The 17,908-nt window shown below is 36.4% G+C and overlaps 1 protein-coding gene across 2 annotated transcripts in view; it reads right to left on the minus strand.

The window, feature by feature from the left end:
- PREX2 (phosphatidylinositol-3,4,5-trisphosphate dependent Rac exchange factor 2) overlaps nt 1-17,908 on the minus strand; it is a 276,900-nt gene that overhangs the window by 201,039 nt on the left and 57,953 nt on the right. For both annotated transcript variants that reach the window (XM_069465531.1, XM_069465532.1), the window contains exons 2-5: nt 13,550-13,621; nt 12,123-12,245; nt 9,744-9,848; nt 2,892-2,993 (exon numbers count right to left, since the gene is read on the minus strand). In XM_069465531.1, the coding sequence (XP_069321632.1) occupies nt 2,892-2,993; nt 9,744-9,848; nt 12,123-12,245; nt 13,550-13,621 (402 nt within the window). The remainder of the gene's footprint in view (nt 1-2,891; nt 2,994-9,743; nt 9,849-12,122; nt 12,246-13,549; nt 13,622-17,908) is intronic.

The raw sequence follows: 17,908 nt of genomic DNA on the forward strand, positions 1-17,908 counted from the left end.
TAACAGAAGCATCTTTATATGTTAATTTCATTTTGCTAGTCTTTCACAGAATAATAAATCTTCAAATGAACATGTCCCATAATTTCAAAAATAATTTAAATGCTTCATTTTCTAACATTTCTGAGGAAACTATAAAAATACATCATAAAAAAGGAAAATTTTAAAATAATGTTTTATACTCTGGCAAAATAATTTACAAATTCTACAATACTCCATCATTAAAGGAGCAATTTATGCTGTTTTCCCCAATTACTCAGGTTCATAGGTTCACTTTTTATGATGAATGAACTGCCATATACTCCTTAATAGCTTCCTTTTTTGTTTTTGGTATTTAGGGGTTTGGGGAGCTTTTTTTTTTCCATTCATCAAAACTAGAATAATCTTTAATCTTTTAAACATATTAAAAGGTCTTTTAGTTGTTGTTTAGAAGCATCAAATTAAACATCTTCACCCACTGTCTAGACAGTTGTGACCACATTGCTTTTTAATTAGTCATTTGTTTCTTTACAACAGTTGCCATCATCATGTCACTAACACAATTACAGAAATCCTGAGGCAACTCTTGAAAAGAATTTTCTAAATTCTCCACATATAATGGGGAAAATATGCAATTGTTCTACTCTTTTGAGTTCTGTTATTGTTAAAAATTCTGCCATAAACTGTGACCCCACCTTGGATATGTTCGCGCTCTGTTCTGCAGAGTTAACACCAGAAGAATACACATTACATCCCTCCCAAGACAAGGTTTAAAAAGTTATGCTGGACCACAAATCCATAAAAGAGAAATGCAGGCTTCTCCGGAAAATATAAAGAGTGGGCGCATCTGTAAATTTTGTGAAGTGGCCAAGTCAGTCTGCAGGCCTTAATTTGAGGCCTTATATAATAGAATCGTGCCTCATGGGTGTCTGTGGAGTTGAGGCATGAATTTACTTAATGTAGCAAGAGAGACAGTCAGTCATAACCTGGCAGTTACTTGCTATGAACCCTGTGTTGACGGGCCAACTCAATAATTTCAAGTTCCAAAATAGCACCGATGTATCTGTGTTTTAAACACTTCAGCCTAATCCACTTAATATTTTTCTCTGAATAATAAAGTCACCCAAAATCAAAGAGAATTCCAGTACAATTTTTCAACTGATAGTACACAAAGACAAACATAAACACCAATACAGGTACTACATGAGTAAATAGCTTTTTCATGTTTCTTTATAAAAATAATCTTCTAAAAGGGGGAAAGGATATCATCTCTCCACTGCTTGATGGGGCTCTGAACTTGACCTCCTCCTTGCTAAGCAAGAATGTGTTCACAATGCTATCTTTTGAGAGGTCAATTCAAACACCTGAGGTCAACCCTAATCAGAAAGGAGTGATTTAGAACAACCACTCTGTCATGATGTATTCTTAATATCCCCATCCCTGTTTATTCTTAGAACGAATAAATCCCCTGAGATTCCAAAATCAGGATCAAGAATAAGTGCAGTTTTGAGTACACATGCAGATTGAGGCATTAAGCCAGAGGTGTATTCTCAGAAATATAGGAAGCACCTTTGCACCAATACTCCCTAACTTCCAAAGACTGTGCCAGAGCTCTACAGAACTGGAGATCCTTGTGTTAGCCTCTCTCCATGGCTTCCCCAAGCAACGTTAGACTTGTTTTTTTTAAATGAGGAGCAAGCTTTTGCAAACAAATTTTACAGATACCTAATTTATGCAATTGACAAGAGCTATAATAAAAAATGTATTTTTTGTTCAAACTCATATCATTTATTTCTTAAAAAGCATATCTATAAAAATACCACTCCATAGCATCTATAAGTATTTTTAAAAATCTGGATGCCAAGTAGTAATTAATATATTAAAATAAATCATAATCAAATAAATAAGAGCAGTAATGGGAGCTCACAAATGAAGAATATTCTATGCTAAATGATTATATAAAATGGTTAAATTAATCATTATATAATCATATATACTCACATATATGTGCATTCACACATACACCCATTTACATACATACACACATTTCTGTAGGTATATGCTATAATTTCATCATTATCATCACCATCATCATCTCTGTGTCATAAATGAAAAACCATGTTGGATGACATGCCTCAGTCACACAGCTAGTAAGCAGAATACCTTGGATTTGAACTCAGGGCTCATGCGCTTACCCACCACCCCAAAATGCCTGATGTTTCCAAAACATGTAGTTTCAAAAATTGCTATCATTATACCTATTTATACACCCTTGTGGTATGATGGGCAGTAGTTAGTATATGACAATATATTTTTCATAATAAAAATGTTGGTTACTGTAATGAGGCAGCACACCTAGAACATCAGTATGGTGTTTCTGTTTTCCAGAGGCCACGTTTTCTTAGTAATCTCATCCTACATTTCATCATTTATTGTCCCATGTGACCCACACCATTCCCTTGTAATAATTATTTAAAAACCAGGTTCTGAAATTATGTAATTTTGACCTTAACTTCGTTAGCATCTCGAAGTCACCAAAGTTTGAGGAAATCCAAAAATATACCATCAGTGGACTTATTGAAAATAATGAGCCCTGTGATGTGCTATATAAAACTGGTCATAATGAACTTAATGGGATCTATCTCGAAACTAATGCACTTCCTCTAAATGAAACTCAAACAAGTATGTTTTCTAAAAAGAGCACTAAAAGCCTCTTTTAGTGGCTTTTCCGCTGAAAATGTATTTCCTACACTATAAATAAATTCGTGACAAAATAGCCGTTTTTTTCCCAATAATTATGGTCTGCCCTTTCTTTAAAATGTCATACTTTTTAAAAGGAAAAATCTTTTAAGAGATCATCAGCAAAATATGCAGGTATAAGGAAAAGGCTACAGTTGAGGTAGCACATAACACACCTTCAAAATGAGAGGGTACTTGCATATTCTTTGTATTGGTGTCACTAAATATCCTTCCAAGGGAACGTCTGTGTTCTTCCGTCCTCCAAGCAGCATGCAGTTCTGGGGTGAAAATAATTATTATTAATTACATTTTTTAAATCTTAGGCTGTGACACTTTCTTCCACCATAAAATGCTGAAATTTTGTGAAGGCATATGTCTTCACATACCTTCTTTCTCCAACAAGAGCACATTCAGTCACAAAGAACATTTACAGACAGACAAAGAGAAACACTCGGGCTTTTATGTTAGTTATAGAGCCCAAAATGTGTTTTGAATCTGTATCTTAAAATTTAATTCCCATATATTCTCCTGCGTATGAAGTCTGAGGAAAAAGGTAGAGAAAGCAGTAGAGGGAGGGAGGGATGGATGGATGGATGGATGGAGAGATAGATAGATTTTGCTTATAAACAAAGGTACATTGTATTACCGAAAGTAAATATAAGGACAACTGGACTCTACCTCAGACTCGGCCACTGACTAGTGATACAACTTAGACTGATTTCAGAATTCTAGTTTTCCTCATTGTAAAACTGGCAGGTTTTAACGCCGTGATCTCTAAGTCACTTTTTGCTATTACACTTCACTAAAGACACTGGCCACCCAGCATCAGAGAAGGAGGTCTTGTCCACAGAGGCAAGGTGAATGGAGAATTCTCAAAATCAGCAATCAGAGTGAGGTGAAGTTAAAGCAGCTTCCACTGACCATAAAGTGGTGGTCAAGAGAAACTGAATCTGACTTAAAGTCTTGACCCTCATAAGCAAACAATCCAAGAAACAGGCTCGAAACTTGCCAAAACCTCATTTCTGCAGTGCCTATCTGAGTGACTGCCACAGAAGAAAGTACTTAATAAATATTTAATGAAGGGAGAAGAGGGCACCTCAAATGTCAAACTAAGTCAGTGCCTTTCATACCATTATTTTAAAAATACCTTTCCATGTTCATTGAGAGGAGAGGCTGAATGCGGAGCAGGAAAGGATGCAAAAGGAAAACCAGTGGTGGCAGAACAATCCTCCACTGTCCTGAGCAACCCTGTATCAGCCTCAATTTGTTTACCCAAGTCAACAAAAGCAGAGCCATGAATGTAACCTCACCCAGACACCTTAGAAGGCAGGGCAGCAAATACATGTTCTTACACAAGTGTGTTCTTTGGGGGTTTCATTCCCCACTGCAATCAGGTTATCAAAATATCCTTTCAAACTATGCATGGTATTTTTCCCAGAAAAATCCTACAGAACACAACTATCTACATCTCATCATATTTCCAATGATGTGTTAGTATCCAGTATGAGTTAGCACCCCTGTAAATGTGGTCACCCCTCACCTACCTGGCTCTGGGCTGAAGTGCCCTAAGAGAACTCATGGCAGCCTAGTCTAGCCCACTGTCATTTCCTTGTCCATTAGAATTGTGTAGAATGTGAACTCTCTTCTGAAGAGCAGAGGTTCATCACCACTTTAGACTGGCTCATATGAGAGCCAGCTCTCTCCTCATGTATACATGAAGAATAGGTTTCCTAAATAAGCTCCCAGAGATTGCACTGATCATAAAAACTTGCTGAGGTAACCCAAAATAATAATATGATCATTACCCAAAATCTGTAAACTCCCGGATGTTTTTCAAAGGGTGATCGTTATTATTCGCATCTTATGAATAAGGAAAATGACAACAGAGATAGAATGAATGTCCTAAAGCCATCCAGATAACTTGTGGCCAGTTAGTGCCAGGGCAAGAACTACAGAAGCCACATTGCATCGACCAGACTATGGTGTAAGATTGTCTAAAATCAGCATTCTTGACTTGTGACTTTTTCAGTGTGGCTTCCCAGAATTCACTAGGCAAACTAGACTGAAGTGAACCCCAAGTCAACACCGTGGGGAACAGAATGCATTAAATAAGACAACAGAGTTCTTACACTTTATAAAGAGCCTTAAAATTTCATCAGGATGAGGCTTCTTCTAGCCATGGCAGAAGAAGAAATCAGGAAATGATATTCCCAAAAACAACCATAATACTGGGAAAAAATTATCAAAAACAATTTCAGGGCTCTGGAAATCAACTAATGTCAAACAACAAATTGAGAAGGGTTTATTCACAAAAAACTGCTGAACTTCAGGTAAGAATGGTGGGAGTCTGGAATTCTCGCCCACGCTTCTCCCAGGGCCATGCCCCCTGCACTCCCCAGCTTGTTCTACACAGGGGCATTCTCATGGTGGCCTCATCATGGTAGCACAGGCCCTGAAAACCTGCCACCAGAGAGGGCTACGTAGGGCCACAGAAGGCAAAAATCCCACAGTGGTGGTGTTGTCAATGAAATTAGCACACTCCATAGCGAAAATAGGGAATGCCCACAGTTCTAGCCTGAGATTGCTATTCTGCAAGTGTCCTGCAAGTGTCCTGCAAGTGTCAAACTGGTATTAATAAATGAGCCAAAATTGTAATAGGGATAACCTGGAGAGATAGAAGGCTTAGAGAAACCCTGCATTTATCTCTGGCTGGCTGGGAGGCTGTGCCCATGTGCAGGGAAGACCTGAAAGGGCTCAAGAGTAACAAAAACTCAGACCTGACTTGAAAACTGCCCGCCCTTTGGAGGTGCCCCACCCACACTCATGCACAGATCCGTGGACAAGAGAGATAACAATGTTTGCCTACCTCTGACAAATCACTAACTGAACACTAAGCTAAGCAGTCATAGGACTGATCCCTAAAAAACCAGGCTAAATTATAAAAATTAAAAACTGAGCAGAAATATCATCAACTGCACATATCAGCGAGACAGGTTCACAGATTAAGTCCAAGTTACTAAAAACACAACAGAACAAACAAAAAAACAACAATAACCAAGCTTAGGGGAAAATTATCAGAATCCAGAGTGGCTACATTATTTGAAATCTCTAGTTTTCAGTAAAATATATGAGATATTCAAAGGAATAGGAAAATGTGACTCATACACAGTCAATATAAACTAACTCTGAGTGTACCCAGATACTGGATTTAGCAAACAAAGACTCCAAAATAGCTATTTTAAATATGTTCAAAAAATGTTTAAACCCTATTTAAAAACTTGAAGGACAATATGCTAACAGTAAGTAAACAAAGAGAAAACATCAATAAAGAATTAGAAGCTATCAAATCAAGTCAAATGAACATGAGATAAAATAAATAATTCACTAACTAGGCTAAGCAGTAGATATGAGATGGAAGAAAAAATAACCAGTTGAGTTGACGATAAATAAATAAAAATCATCCAATCTAAAAACAGAGAAGAAAAGAAAGAGTATAGAAAAAAATGAAAAGAGCATCAGGAATCAAGGGGAAACATTAAGCTTACCAACACATGAATAATGGGAGTCACTAAAGAAGAAAACAAAAGGGTCACATTAATATACATTTTTAAGGAATGGCTACAAACTTCCCAAATTTAAAGAAAATAATTATTGACTAAAAAAGCTCAACTACAAGTAAGGAAAGTACAATTATATCCACAGCTAAACACATCATAGTTGAACTACTGAAAGACAAAGAGAAAATCTTGAAAGTAGCAAGAAAGAGCACAGTGACCTGTTGTGTGAAGTATAACAATACAATTATAGCAGATGCCTTCTCATTAGACACAATGGAAGCCATAAGGTAGTGGAACGATATATTAAAAGCACTGAAAGGAAAAAAAAATCTATCAATCAAGAGTTCTATATCCAGCAAAACTACCCTTCAAAAGGGAAGGCAAAATGAAGCCATTTTCAGATAAACAAAGACTTAGAGAGGTAGAAATGACTTACAAGAAGTACTAAGGGAAGTTCTTCAGGCTGAAAGCCTGACATCAGAGTCAAATACACAGGAAAAAATAAGAGCAACAGAAATGGTAGATATGTAGGTAAATATAAAAATCTGTAGAAAAATATAGAAAGCAATAATTGTAACACCCTGTTATGCAGTTCATAACATATATAATGTAATATATATATGGCAAAAATAGCACAATAGAGAGATGAAATGGAACATTTCTCATTTCTACCGGGAAATATTATAGCAAAATTTCCCCCATATTTCACTGGATTCAGTATTAACCTAAAATGGAATTGATAAGATACATATTGTAGTTCCTAGAGCAATCATCAAGAAAAAAAACCTTAAAAATATAGTTTAAAAAATCAACAGAGAAATTAAAGTGATACATTAAAAATACTTTTTAACACAAAAATTGGAAATAAAAGAAGAGAAGAGGAGCAAAACAAAGAGACATAAAGAAAAAAATAAAAAATGGTACACATAAACACAACTGTATTAATAATTACATTAAAGGCAAACAAACTAAACACTCCAATCAAAACGCAGAGATTGTCAGACTGGATTAACAAAAGCAAGATCCAACAATATGCCTTCTACCAGATACATTTCAAGGATCATAAATAGTTTATAAGTAAAATAATGGAAAAAGATGTAATATACAAACAATAAGAGCGCTACCATGGCTAAGAAAAATAGACTTAAACAGAATAAATACTACTAGGGACAAAGAGAGACATTTCTGATGATAAATAGAAATATTAATATAACAACTATAAATGCATACATATCTAACAACAGAGCCTCAAAATACATAAAACAAAAACTGACATAATTGAAGGGTGAAATAGACAATTATACTCGGAGATTTCAATATCCCACCCTCAATAACTGGATAATTTAATAACATGAATAATGATTAATAGCTTTATTAATTCATATGACTAATAATTCATAGCTTTAAACACTTATATTAAAAAAGAAAAAAGAACATAAAATCTCTCAGTGAACTAGGAATATAATGGAACTACCTCAACCTAAGAAAAGACATCTACTTAGAAACCTATAGCTAACATCATACTTAAATGATGGAGGACAGAAAGTTTTCCCCTTAAGATCAGAACAAAGGCAGAGGTGCCTGCTCTTATCCCTTCTATTCGACCTGCACTGAAGATTCTAGCCAGTGCAATAAGGCAAGGGGGAAAAAAAAAAAAAAAACAAGGCATCCACATTGGAAAAGAAGAAGTAAAACTGTCTTCTTCTCAGATAACATATGCAAAATATCCTAAATAACCTACAGAAGAACTACTTAACAAATACATGAATTTAGATCAAAGCATATAAGATCAATACACAAAAGTCAAGTAATTTTCTATATACTAACAATAAATAGTCCACAAATAACATTAAGACAATTCCAATCACAATAACACCAAAAAAGAATAAAATACTTAGAAAAAAACTTAACAAAATAAGTACAAAACCTGAATACAGATTTCTTAAATATGACCATAAAAGCATGATCATCATGGAAAAAATTTGATATATTGGACTTCATCAAAATTTAAAACTTCTGATTTTTAAAAGATAATATTTTAAAAATGAAAAGACAAACCACACTAAGGAAACATGCATTTGCAAATTATATATATTATATATGACTTCTATCCAAAATAATAAATACTTACAGCTCGACATGAGATAAACATATCAATTTAAAAGATTTGAATAAGCATTTCACCAAAAAAGATATATGAGTGATTAATAAGCACATGAAAACATGCTTAATATCATTAGTCATCAGCAAAATGCAATGACCACTATGAGATACCACTATATACTCACTAGCATGGCTATAATGAGAAACACTGATATTATCAAGTCTGACAAAGATGTAGAGAAACTGGAATCCTCATACATTGCTTCTGGATATGGCACAGCCATGCTTGCAAAGCATATTGTAGTTTCTTAATTCATTACCATTTATGGTAACATAAACTTACCATACAACCCAGCAATTCCACTCAGTGTCTACTCAAGAGAATAAAAATAAACATCCACACAAAGACTTGTACATGAATGTTCATAACAGCATTATTTATACTAGCCAAAACTGGACCCAGACCAAATGTTTATTACCTGGCAAACGGATAAACAAAATATGGTATAGCCATGCAACGGAATACTGCCCCGTGATAAAAATGAATGGAAAATGGATACATCCTATAACAAGGACAAACCTCAAAAACATTTTACTAAGTAAAAAAGAAGCCAGGCACAAAAGATTACATTATATGATTCTGCTTCTATAAAATCTCCAGAAAAGGCAAATCTACAGAGATGAAAGCAAATCAGTGGTTGCTTGGAGCTAATGATGGGAGGAGATGGGCTGTAAAGGGACATGAAGGTCTTTTTGAGGTGATGGAAATTAAGACTGGATTTGGGGGATGGCCGTACAAAGCCACGATTTGCTAAATATCACTGAAGTTTTCGTTTACAATCTGGTCCTCACTGGCCATTAAATTGTCCAAGTAACTGCTGAAGTATGCATTTATTTGTGCTAACCTAAATAAATTAAATATACATTCTGGCTGTTTTTATGAAACCTGAATAACAAGTGAATGTATGTAAGAGAGTGGTCAATCTTCACATTTATTTTCTACCATATCTACAATTTACTTCCTTCCTGCTGCTGCTCTACTAAACAGCTCTCTCAGCAAAAGTAAACAAAACCCTAGGGAGTTGGGACTATAAAGCATGATGAATTCTGGCCTAAGTTCTTCTCTCACTAGGAACCTGTGGGGTCTCACAAACAATCTCTAATCAACCAGGAGAGGACATTAGCAGTATTTCCCCACACACAAGCTCATCCCGACTCTCACTTCTCATATTTATCAAAGGATTCTAGCTGCCTAGAGATGCTAGAAGAGTTGTCCCAGTCTTTTATACCATATTGATGCTATTCCTTGGTTCTTACTGCACCTATCAACAAATATCAACACACAGTAACACATAAATACACACTTACCAAAAGAAAAGTCCGGACTGTTCTTATTTTGTTAAGTTCTAGAAGCAATTTTTGTGCCTTCTCATGGTTACTACAATATTCATCATAGATACGAAACTTGTCTTTCTGTAAATTCAAGTAAGAATAAATGAGAATCATTTTAATCACCACTTTGAAATTTTAACCTATGTGATATGCATAAACAAGCTTCACTAAGTGTTTATTATGTTTCAAGAGCTATACTGTATGCATATATATGCAAATTTTACTGATTCATTTTCCCTGATGCATGAAGAATAGCCTAGAAAAGGAGATACACATCTATCGATTTTATGCCATTATAAGTGCAATAATAGATAAATGAACCAAAGGGTGGCAAAGCACAAAGAAGAGAGTACTGAGCTTTGCCATGAGGATTCAATTACAGATTGAAAAAAGGAAGTAACAACTGAGCAAGGTCCAGTGAGATGAATCTGTGGTTCCCAGGCAGAGAGGGAAGAAAATCATTTTAGGTAGAGAGAAAAGCAAGTGCCAGATCATATGGGAATAGAGAAACATAGTACCTTGCAGTTCATATACACCAATCTAGACAGTTGCGTTTAAGAGGGACACTGACAAACAGGACAATATCTAGCAACAAGTAACTAAGATAATGACAGACCCTGAAGACACTACATCTGAGAGGTCATTTCAGAGAGAAATATTTGTTAATATAGAAAAGCCAGGAAATAGTAGCTACTTTCAAATAGCATCATACTGTAAAGGACTGACAATTCTATGTAGCTCTGAAACATAATACTAGGACATTTAGTGGACATTTACAAGGATAGTGTCCAGATTCCAAATTCAGGGTCAATATAGATATTTCACTATATTTAGAGGTGTCACTAAAAGTGATCATAGAAACAAAATAAACAGGCTTCAAAGATGGATAGAGAGGATTCTTCAAAAAAATAGGAATTTTACCATCATTAGCTCTAAGCTCCCTTCCATTTGTAAGATTTTCTCAAAGTGGCTAATCTATCACAGCAGTACTAATTAAAGAGGAAGACACAAAAAATGTATTGATCAAATATTAAAACAGAAGTATGTCTTTTGAAATGTCAAAGGCATACATTTAGAAGCACTCAAGTGCTATTTTATACAGCCAGCAGAGAATGTATTGAATCACTTAGCTCAAGAGATGGCAGGAGCTAGAAAAAAAAAACAAACTTCAGAAATAGTTTAGCTAAATTCATGGATGACAGATTCATAACGTGTTACTAAGGAAATGGATGTCAGGGTGCAAGATTCCCATGAGCAGGCCTGGACCGAGATAGCAACTACTCCAGCTGGCAGAAGAGCCTGATTCTTTCAATTCTTTTGTGAACGTGGGGAGCGGTCTTGAGTAAGTGGACGCAAACACTGTAGCTTCCAGCTGTGCCCAAGAGAAAGCCTCTCCCTTTAATATAATTATTTTTATGAAATATTTCCTGATTATAAAATGAACATATACAGAGGCTGCTCACTGCATATAGAAAGATAGATCTAGAAATTATACAGAGGGACCTTTATAAGGACTAAATGGAAAATATAAAATACACAAAATTTGATTCTATCACAAAATCCTGTTACCCATTTTTGAATAAAACATGAATTGTGAGCATTTTGATAAACACATGGATTCAAATTGGTATCCTCAAAATTAGCATCAATGGAATGGTATAAATAGCAGCACTCTTCTCTTTTTTTAGCATGAAAGCCCTTTAGTTCTGAAAACAATTTTCACAATACAGGTGGCTTCATACTTTGCAAATTGATTGCTTAAATAATTTCAGGTTTCATGTACAAAGAGATGAAAATGATCATCCAGGCACAGGATATGCAATTTGAAACAGCTCAGCGCTGGCTTGCTGTTCCTTGTGCACCGCTCAGGACAACTGTCTGGGAAACACGTCCTTGAGGAACAGTCGCAGGCCCACCGGGTTCGTTCACCTCCAGGTTGGTCGCAAGTCGATTAACAAGGGAACGTTCTGACTAATAAAAGGCTCATCGTGCCATTATAAGAGCGAGGATTTTCTGCCTCAAAAGAAAAATGCTCTATGTTTGAGAGAAACATAAAAATCCATTCATTATGAACAGCCTGAATATTCATTAGAATTCAGAGCTACAGAGGATGCAGAGAACTAACTTGTCGGGGGAAAAGAAAAGGCTGTTTATTCCTCCCTGAGTAAAACGGATGGTGTGAGGCCCTCTCCCCTTTTCTGGCTCTAATTGGAAGATTTCTCTGGCCTTAAAAGACCCCAAATTTTTGGTGTCAGATTTTAGTTCTAATGCTAAATTCACACATACTACTATGCCAAAAGCTAAACCTTCAAAACTAGGGGGAAAGAGCTTTTAAAACAAAAAAATGTATCCTACAAAGTGAAGAAAGCAGGTTCCCACTTCTTGCTGGGCATGAGGTTCGGGATGTAAGCATTCTTCCACAACTTTTAAGAATTCTTTATGTACTGCAAGGATATCTTCAATGTTTGAGAACAGCATCTATAAATAAATAAATGTGTAAGTAAGTGCAGTAGTGAAGCAAGTTTAAAAAAAAAAAAAGAAGTCTGTGAGAATACAGTACTCTCTCTTCAACTGAAAACCCCACATCTGTGCCTTCCTCCCACCTTGCTGGCAGGGCCCCAATTTTGTCTGGACTTGTCCTCCACTCCAGCACAACTGTGGGAACCAGGAGACCAAGCCTGGCTCTCTGGGCAATGCCTGGGTGGCCCAGTCCAAGCATGGTAGTCCCACTCTCTTCCTGAGGATGGGCTGGAAGGAAATGAGCAGATTTGCTAGCAGGCTTTTCAGGGCAGGGTGCCTTTGCTGTTAAGAAAGGTACCCTGGAATGGACCATCCTTTTCTCCCTCTAGAAGGTGCCACGTGTGGAAATGACAGGTGAGAGAGTTACAGAGTCCTTTTGCAGCCACAGGAGGTGGCTGTTGGTGGGCAAAGCTGATAAACTCTGTGGCAGTGAATAGCTGGAAAGGATCCAGCAACCCTCTTGGCCTCCCTGGGTCACCGGTGCTGAACTTTCTCTTCTGTCTGGAGTCCCTGATATGTGAATGAAAGTGTCTTCAAAGTCAATTTGAGTAATAGCTTTCTTTTGCTTACAACCCAAAGCTCACTAACCGAAATATTCCTACGGTAGGAAAATTTGAAAGTTAGGCATTTAACTTATGGGGAAATACAATCAGAAGAACATTAGAAAACCCTTAGAAATTTTTTATTTTCAGTAAAATAAAACAGTAGATTAGCGTAAATATCAATGTTGTATACGGCTTAAATGAATATCACTACAGTATAATTAATTTTCACTTACTATCCTGTACTTTTTTTTTCAAAAACTCTTCACAATTTTCTTACCCTACAGTTTAAAATAAATGTAGAAATGTTTATATATTTGTTTCTGAATTGAAGATATTATGTGGACTTCCTAACTGAGTGGACCATCTGAATCTTTTGTTCTTTAGTGATCACAGAGATTGGAGGTCACATTTGCACACATCCTGCCTTCCTGAACCACCTGGGTTCCTATTCTCGGATTTATTTTTCTTGTTCTGTTCCAATTTTCCCAAGACTGTAGTAAAAAGTTTCTCTATGACTTCTATGCCATCCTCATAACTCCTGTCTCTTTCCCCAAACCCTAGGGCCCCTTTTTCAAATTATTACCAACACAAGCAACTGGCATGGGCACTTATAGTATAACTGAAGAGAAGCTGAGGGTCCTGAAGTCCCACATCATGTAGAAAAGTTTACCTAAGGGGAGCTTGTGTGTGGGTCGAGGGCCAATTGTACCTCCTCACCTTCACTGTTTCCTCTGTTACATTTTTGTCAACTTTTGATGCTGCACACTGGTTCATTCGGTGTAAGAATGCCTGCATGAAACAAGAAAATACATTATGAAGGTAACATAAGTGAATAAAATGTCTGAGTGTTGAACAGAATTAAATTAATTCTTCTATAAGACACCAAAGTTGAAAAACCTAATAGTTGACTGTAATAGTTATGTTGTAACACGTAAAACCCTTGTGCATTGCTGCTTCTCTCTGGGAATTATACTTCATTTACAGGGCTGGGACAGGGCCCAAAATAATCAAATATATATAAATTAAGTTTATCCACTAGCATTGCAAAGTTCTAACATATGCATTTAGAATCAGATGTTTCCTAAACTTCTAAGTCTTGCAAAACATGGATAGACCAAAATCAAATGAGAAATGGTATTTCTAATAAAAAAACAAAAGGGTCAGAAATTCTGAAGCGACTCTCTTAGAACTGACAGATAGACAGACAGGTAGACAGATATCCTTGCCAATAACTATTTCCAGGGAGGACCCTTCAAGAAGGAATAAGAGAATTTCCTTTTCCCTCTACTCTCCTCCACCCAGCTTTTAGGAATCCAGGATTTAAATTTCTGGGTTTGGGTCTGGGCTCTCCACAACCCTATGGTAGGTAAATAGCTGATTAATTTAATGTTTCAAAAATTTAGACTCTTCTTGATGGTCATTAAGCTTTGATCTATGACCAAATAAGCCGTTATTTCTGCAATTTAAAAAAAGAGTAGAATGATCTATTTATATATATTGAGCCTTAAAAGGAAATGTTGAGAAGGAAAAAGAGAAAGGAATTTCCATCCAGCAAATTTGGTTTATGTCCTCAAGACATCATCCATGAGCTACCTAGTGGCCAGGTAAGATCATTCCTTCCCTTGTCTGCCTTGAGGACTTTGCCCACCACTGCCAAGTCGGGGTAGGACGGCCCACCAACCCCCCAGAGCACACAGAAGCTCCAGGGAATTGCTGAAAACAGCAACACACAAATGCAAATTAAGGTAAGAATCATATTTTTGACACGTTATATTTACAAAGATATAAGAAAATAACAAAACCCAAGATTGTAAGAGTATAAAATGGCACAATTTGAGGGCAACTGGACAGTACATCTCAAATTTTTAAATGGCATTTCCTTTAACTTCTAAAACTGTATCCTAAGAAAATATTCAAACAAGGGGTTTCACTGTATTGATTACAACAGTGGAAACATTGGAAACAACCTAAATGCCCATCAATGAGGGAGACATTGAACACATCATGATATGTTCAAATTATAGAGTACTGTGGCAAAAGTACAATCACAAATGGAATGTGATGAAAACTATATATACACATATGTGTATATACAACAGATGTCTATAAAATATTGTCTGGTGAAAAAAATTTACTTAGTAGCCTACTTAATAATATGCACATATAGTATGCACATACCTAAAAACAAATGCCTACATACATGTGTAATGCCAATGTGTGTTCATATTTAGCAAAAATAAGTAGCATATGCCAAAATGCAATCGGTAGTTACGTCTAGGTGGAAGGAAGGTGACCTTTGTATGCTTTCTTGTTTTCAGAATGTTTGGCTGTAAGCACGTTCTAACTTTTGTAAAAAGATAAACAAAACTATTTCAAAGAAATCAAACAAATGAGCCACAAGTTCTCACTTCTAGCGTGAACATTGGCACCATTTTCATTCCTGATCCAACCAGTTCACGTTTCAGATTCCGTAACTGCAGAGCCAGATCAGAACTCATAGCCCCAACTCGTTAACATCAGCTACATTAAATAAAATTAATAAGAAAGACACGTGGTACAATTTTTTGAACTATTATCTAAAGTTAGGTAGAATTGGTGAAAGAAAAGGAGATTTATAATTTTCTAACTTTAAATGCCCATTTTCATGAGTATTATTCTGTTTCAATTTTTATTTCAGTTTTGTTTCTTTTGAATACTTTCCACATACTCACACCAAAAATGTTATTTAGCTCTTTCCATTTAGTATTAAAATAACATGGTGCTTTACTTGCCTAGTTTACATTTCATATTGACCACACAGTAAACAGGTAATCTCTTGTGCAAGCAAAGATTAAACTTCACCTCTACATTTATAAAACTTTTCTTCATAAACTGAACTTAGTCACATTCTGAAATTTATAAATGAAAGTTAAGGGGTAGCAAAAATGAATTTAAATAATGGTTAGAAGGGAACAAACTAATAAAGTAAACCATATCTTTATCAGACTTTTTATCTTCTTAACCTCGGTGACAATATGCAACTTTTCGCCTGTTTACGAAGGAAACCTGGAATTTGTTAGCATTTTTGACCAAGCATTTATTTTTCCCAAGGGCCTCATTTTATACAACAGTGAAAGCAGATTTTAGACGGTTTGCGGAGAGTGCAAAATCACGAAAACTGACATTTTTTACAAAAGGTTTAAGTCTTCCTTCCTGAAGATAAAAATAAATCGGTGTTTTCGGAATCATCCTTTAACAACTATTAATAGTATCTACCGAGTCCTTTCAGACTTTGGTAATTAGGGCATTTAATCCTTCTTATATCAATCAAAGAAATATAAGTGCCCTAGTAATAAAAATATGCGAGGGACATTATACACTATTTTATCTCTGTATTCAGGGATTCTCATTGATTCAAAATTTCATCAGAATTAGATAATCTTCATCTTGGCACAAATATATTTGAAAGTAAGCACTGTAAAATAGCTTTTAATGCCAGTGGTTTTCAAACTTTGTACTGTGTGTAAGACGTAGACCTTAACCCCAGAAGGTCTGATTCAGCAGATTGGTTTAGGACCCAGAAATCTACATTTTAAGCAGGAATGTCACATATTTGCTACCAAGAAATCAAAAGAATGAAAAAAACTCATTAAGGTATAATAGGAAGATGACAGCAATCCCTTTTTCTTTGCCCATCTGTGCTACTGCTAGTTCAAAAGTAAAGCAAGGGCCACCATGAGTTTCATTCTCAGAATACATTTTCTTATTTTTTTAATCTCAAGGTACAAAATGACCTCTCTCGACTGATTTTTGTCCTTTCCACCCTTATCATCAGTCAGGCACACAGTAGCTCACTCTCGAAAGCCCCACAGATTATACTGGTTTACGCTTTTAATTCTAGATATTCAACACCAATATGAATTTCGTATCATACAGACACTAAACCTTACTACTCAGATAAATATTCTACATTCAGCATCATCTTAGCAGCACCCTGTCACCTTAAAAATGTGGCTATCTAGCATGGATAGAGATGGACAAAGATATATAAATTTTACATATAAAGGCAAAATGGGAAACATTTAAGAGGGGCTGCACAGTTGCAGGAAAAAAGTATACTCATTTCATAAAAATAAATGAAAAAAACAATAAGAATACATATTCTCCTTTTGCCTCTTGAACTTAAAATTATATTATCACATCACGATGCTTAGGAAGATAAGTGTTTTGTCCTAATAAATGAAAAAAGTTTGTCATTTGAGTTTGTCTGAACATCTGGTGGATAGTGGCACTATTTTATTGGGATGGAAGTGACTACAGGAGAAGGTTCAGGGTGGCAGAATCAGTTTGTTCCGGCACCATTGAGTTTGAGATGCCTATTGGGCACCCTCACCATCGTAGAGATCTTAAGTAGAGAGTCGGCTGTACAATCTGAGGTTCTGAGGGGGGATCAGGGCTGAAGGACAAGAGCTGAGTGTTACTGGCACAAAGACAGAACTCAGGGGAAGTGTATAGGGAGAGAAGAGATAGCCACCCCAGTCCGTTGGAGAGGCTGTGTAGACGGAGAAGACAAAAGGCTCAAGGACAGAAGCCTGGGGCACTCCAACATTGAGAGGTCATGCAGAAGAAGAGAAACCAAGGAAGCCAGAGACCCGCTTCTAGTAAGGTAGGAGCAAAAACAGGGACATATAGTATCACAAAAGGCAGGTGCTATCTTTTGGGTGCTTGTCCCTCAGAACCTCATGCTGAAATTTGATCCCCAGTGTTGAAGATGGGATCTAACAGGAGGTGTTTGGGTCATGGGGACAGGACCCTCATGAATGGCTGGGTGCTGTCCTCAAGGTAATGAGTGAGCTCTCACTCTATTAGCTCCTGCAAAGCTCCCCTGGCTCTCTCTTGCTTCCGCTATGGCCATGTGATCTCTGCACACACCAGCTCCCCTTTGCCTTCTGCCAGGAGTGGAAGGAGCTGAGGCCCTCACCAGAAGCATATCCTGGCACCATGCTTCTTGTTCAGCCTGCAGAACTATGAGCCAAAAAGCCTCTTGTCTTTATAAATTACCCAGCCACAGGTATTCCTTTATAGCAACACAAACAA

The sequence above is a fragment of the Eulemur rufifrons genome, chromosome 3, assembly GCF_041146395.1.
Source record: "Eulemur rufifrons isolate Redbay chromosome 3, OSU_ERuf_1, whole genome shotgun sequence".
Classification (NCBI taxonomy): domain Eukaryota; kingdom Metazoa; phylum Chordata; class Mammalia; order Primates; family Lemuridae; genus Eulemur; species Eulemur rufifrons.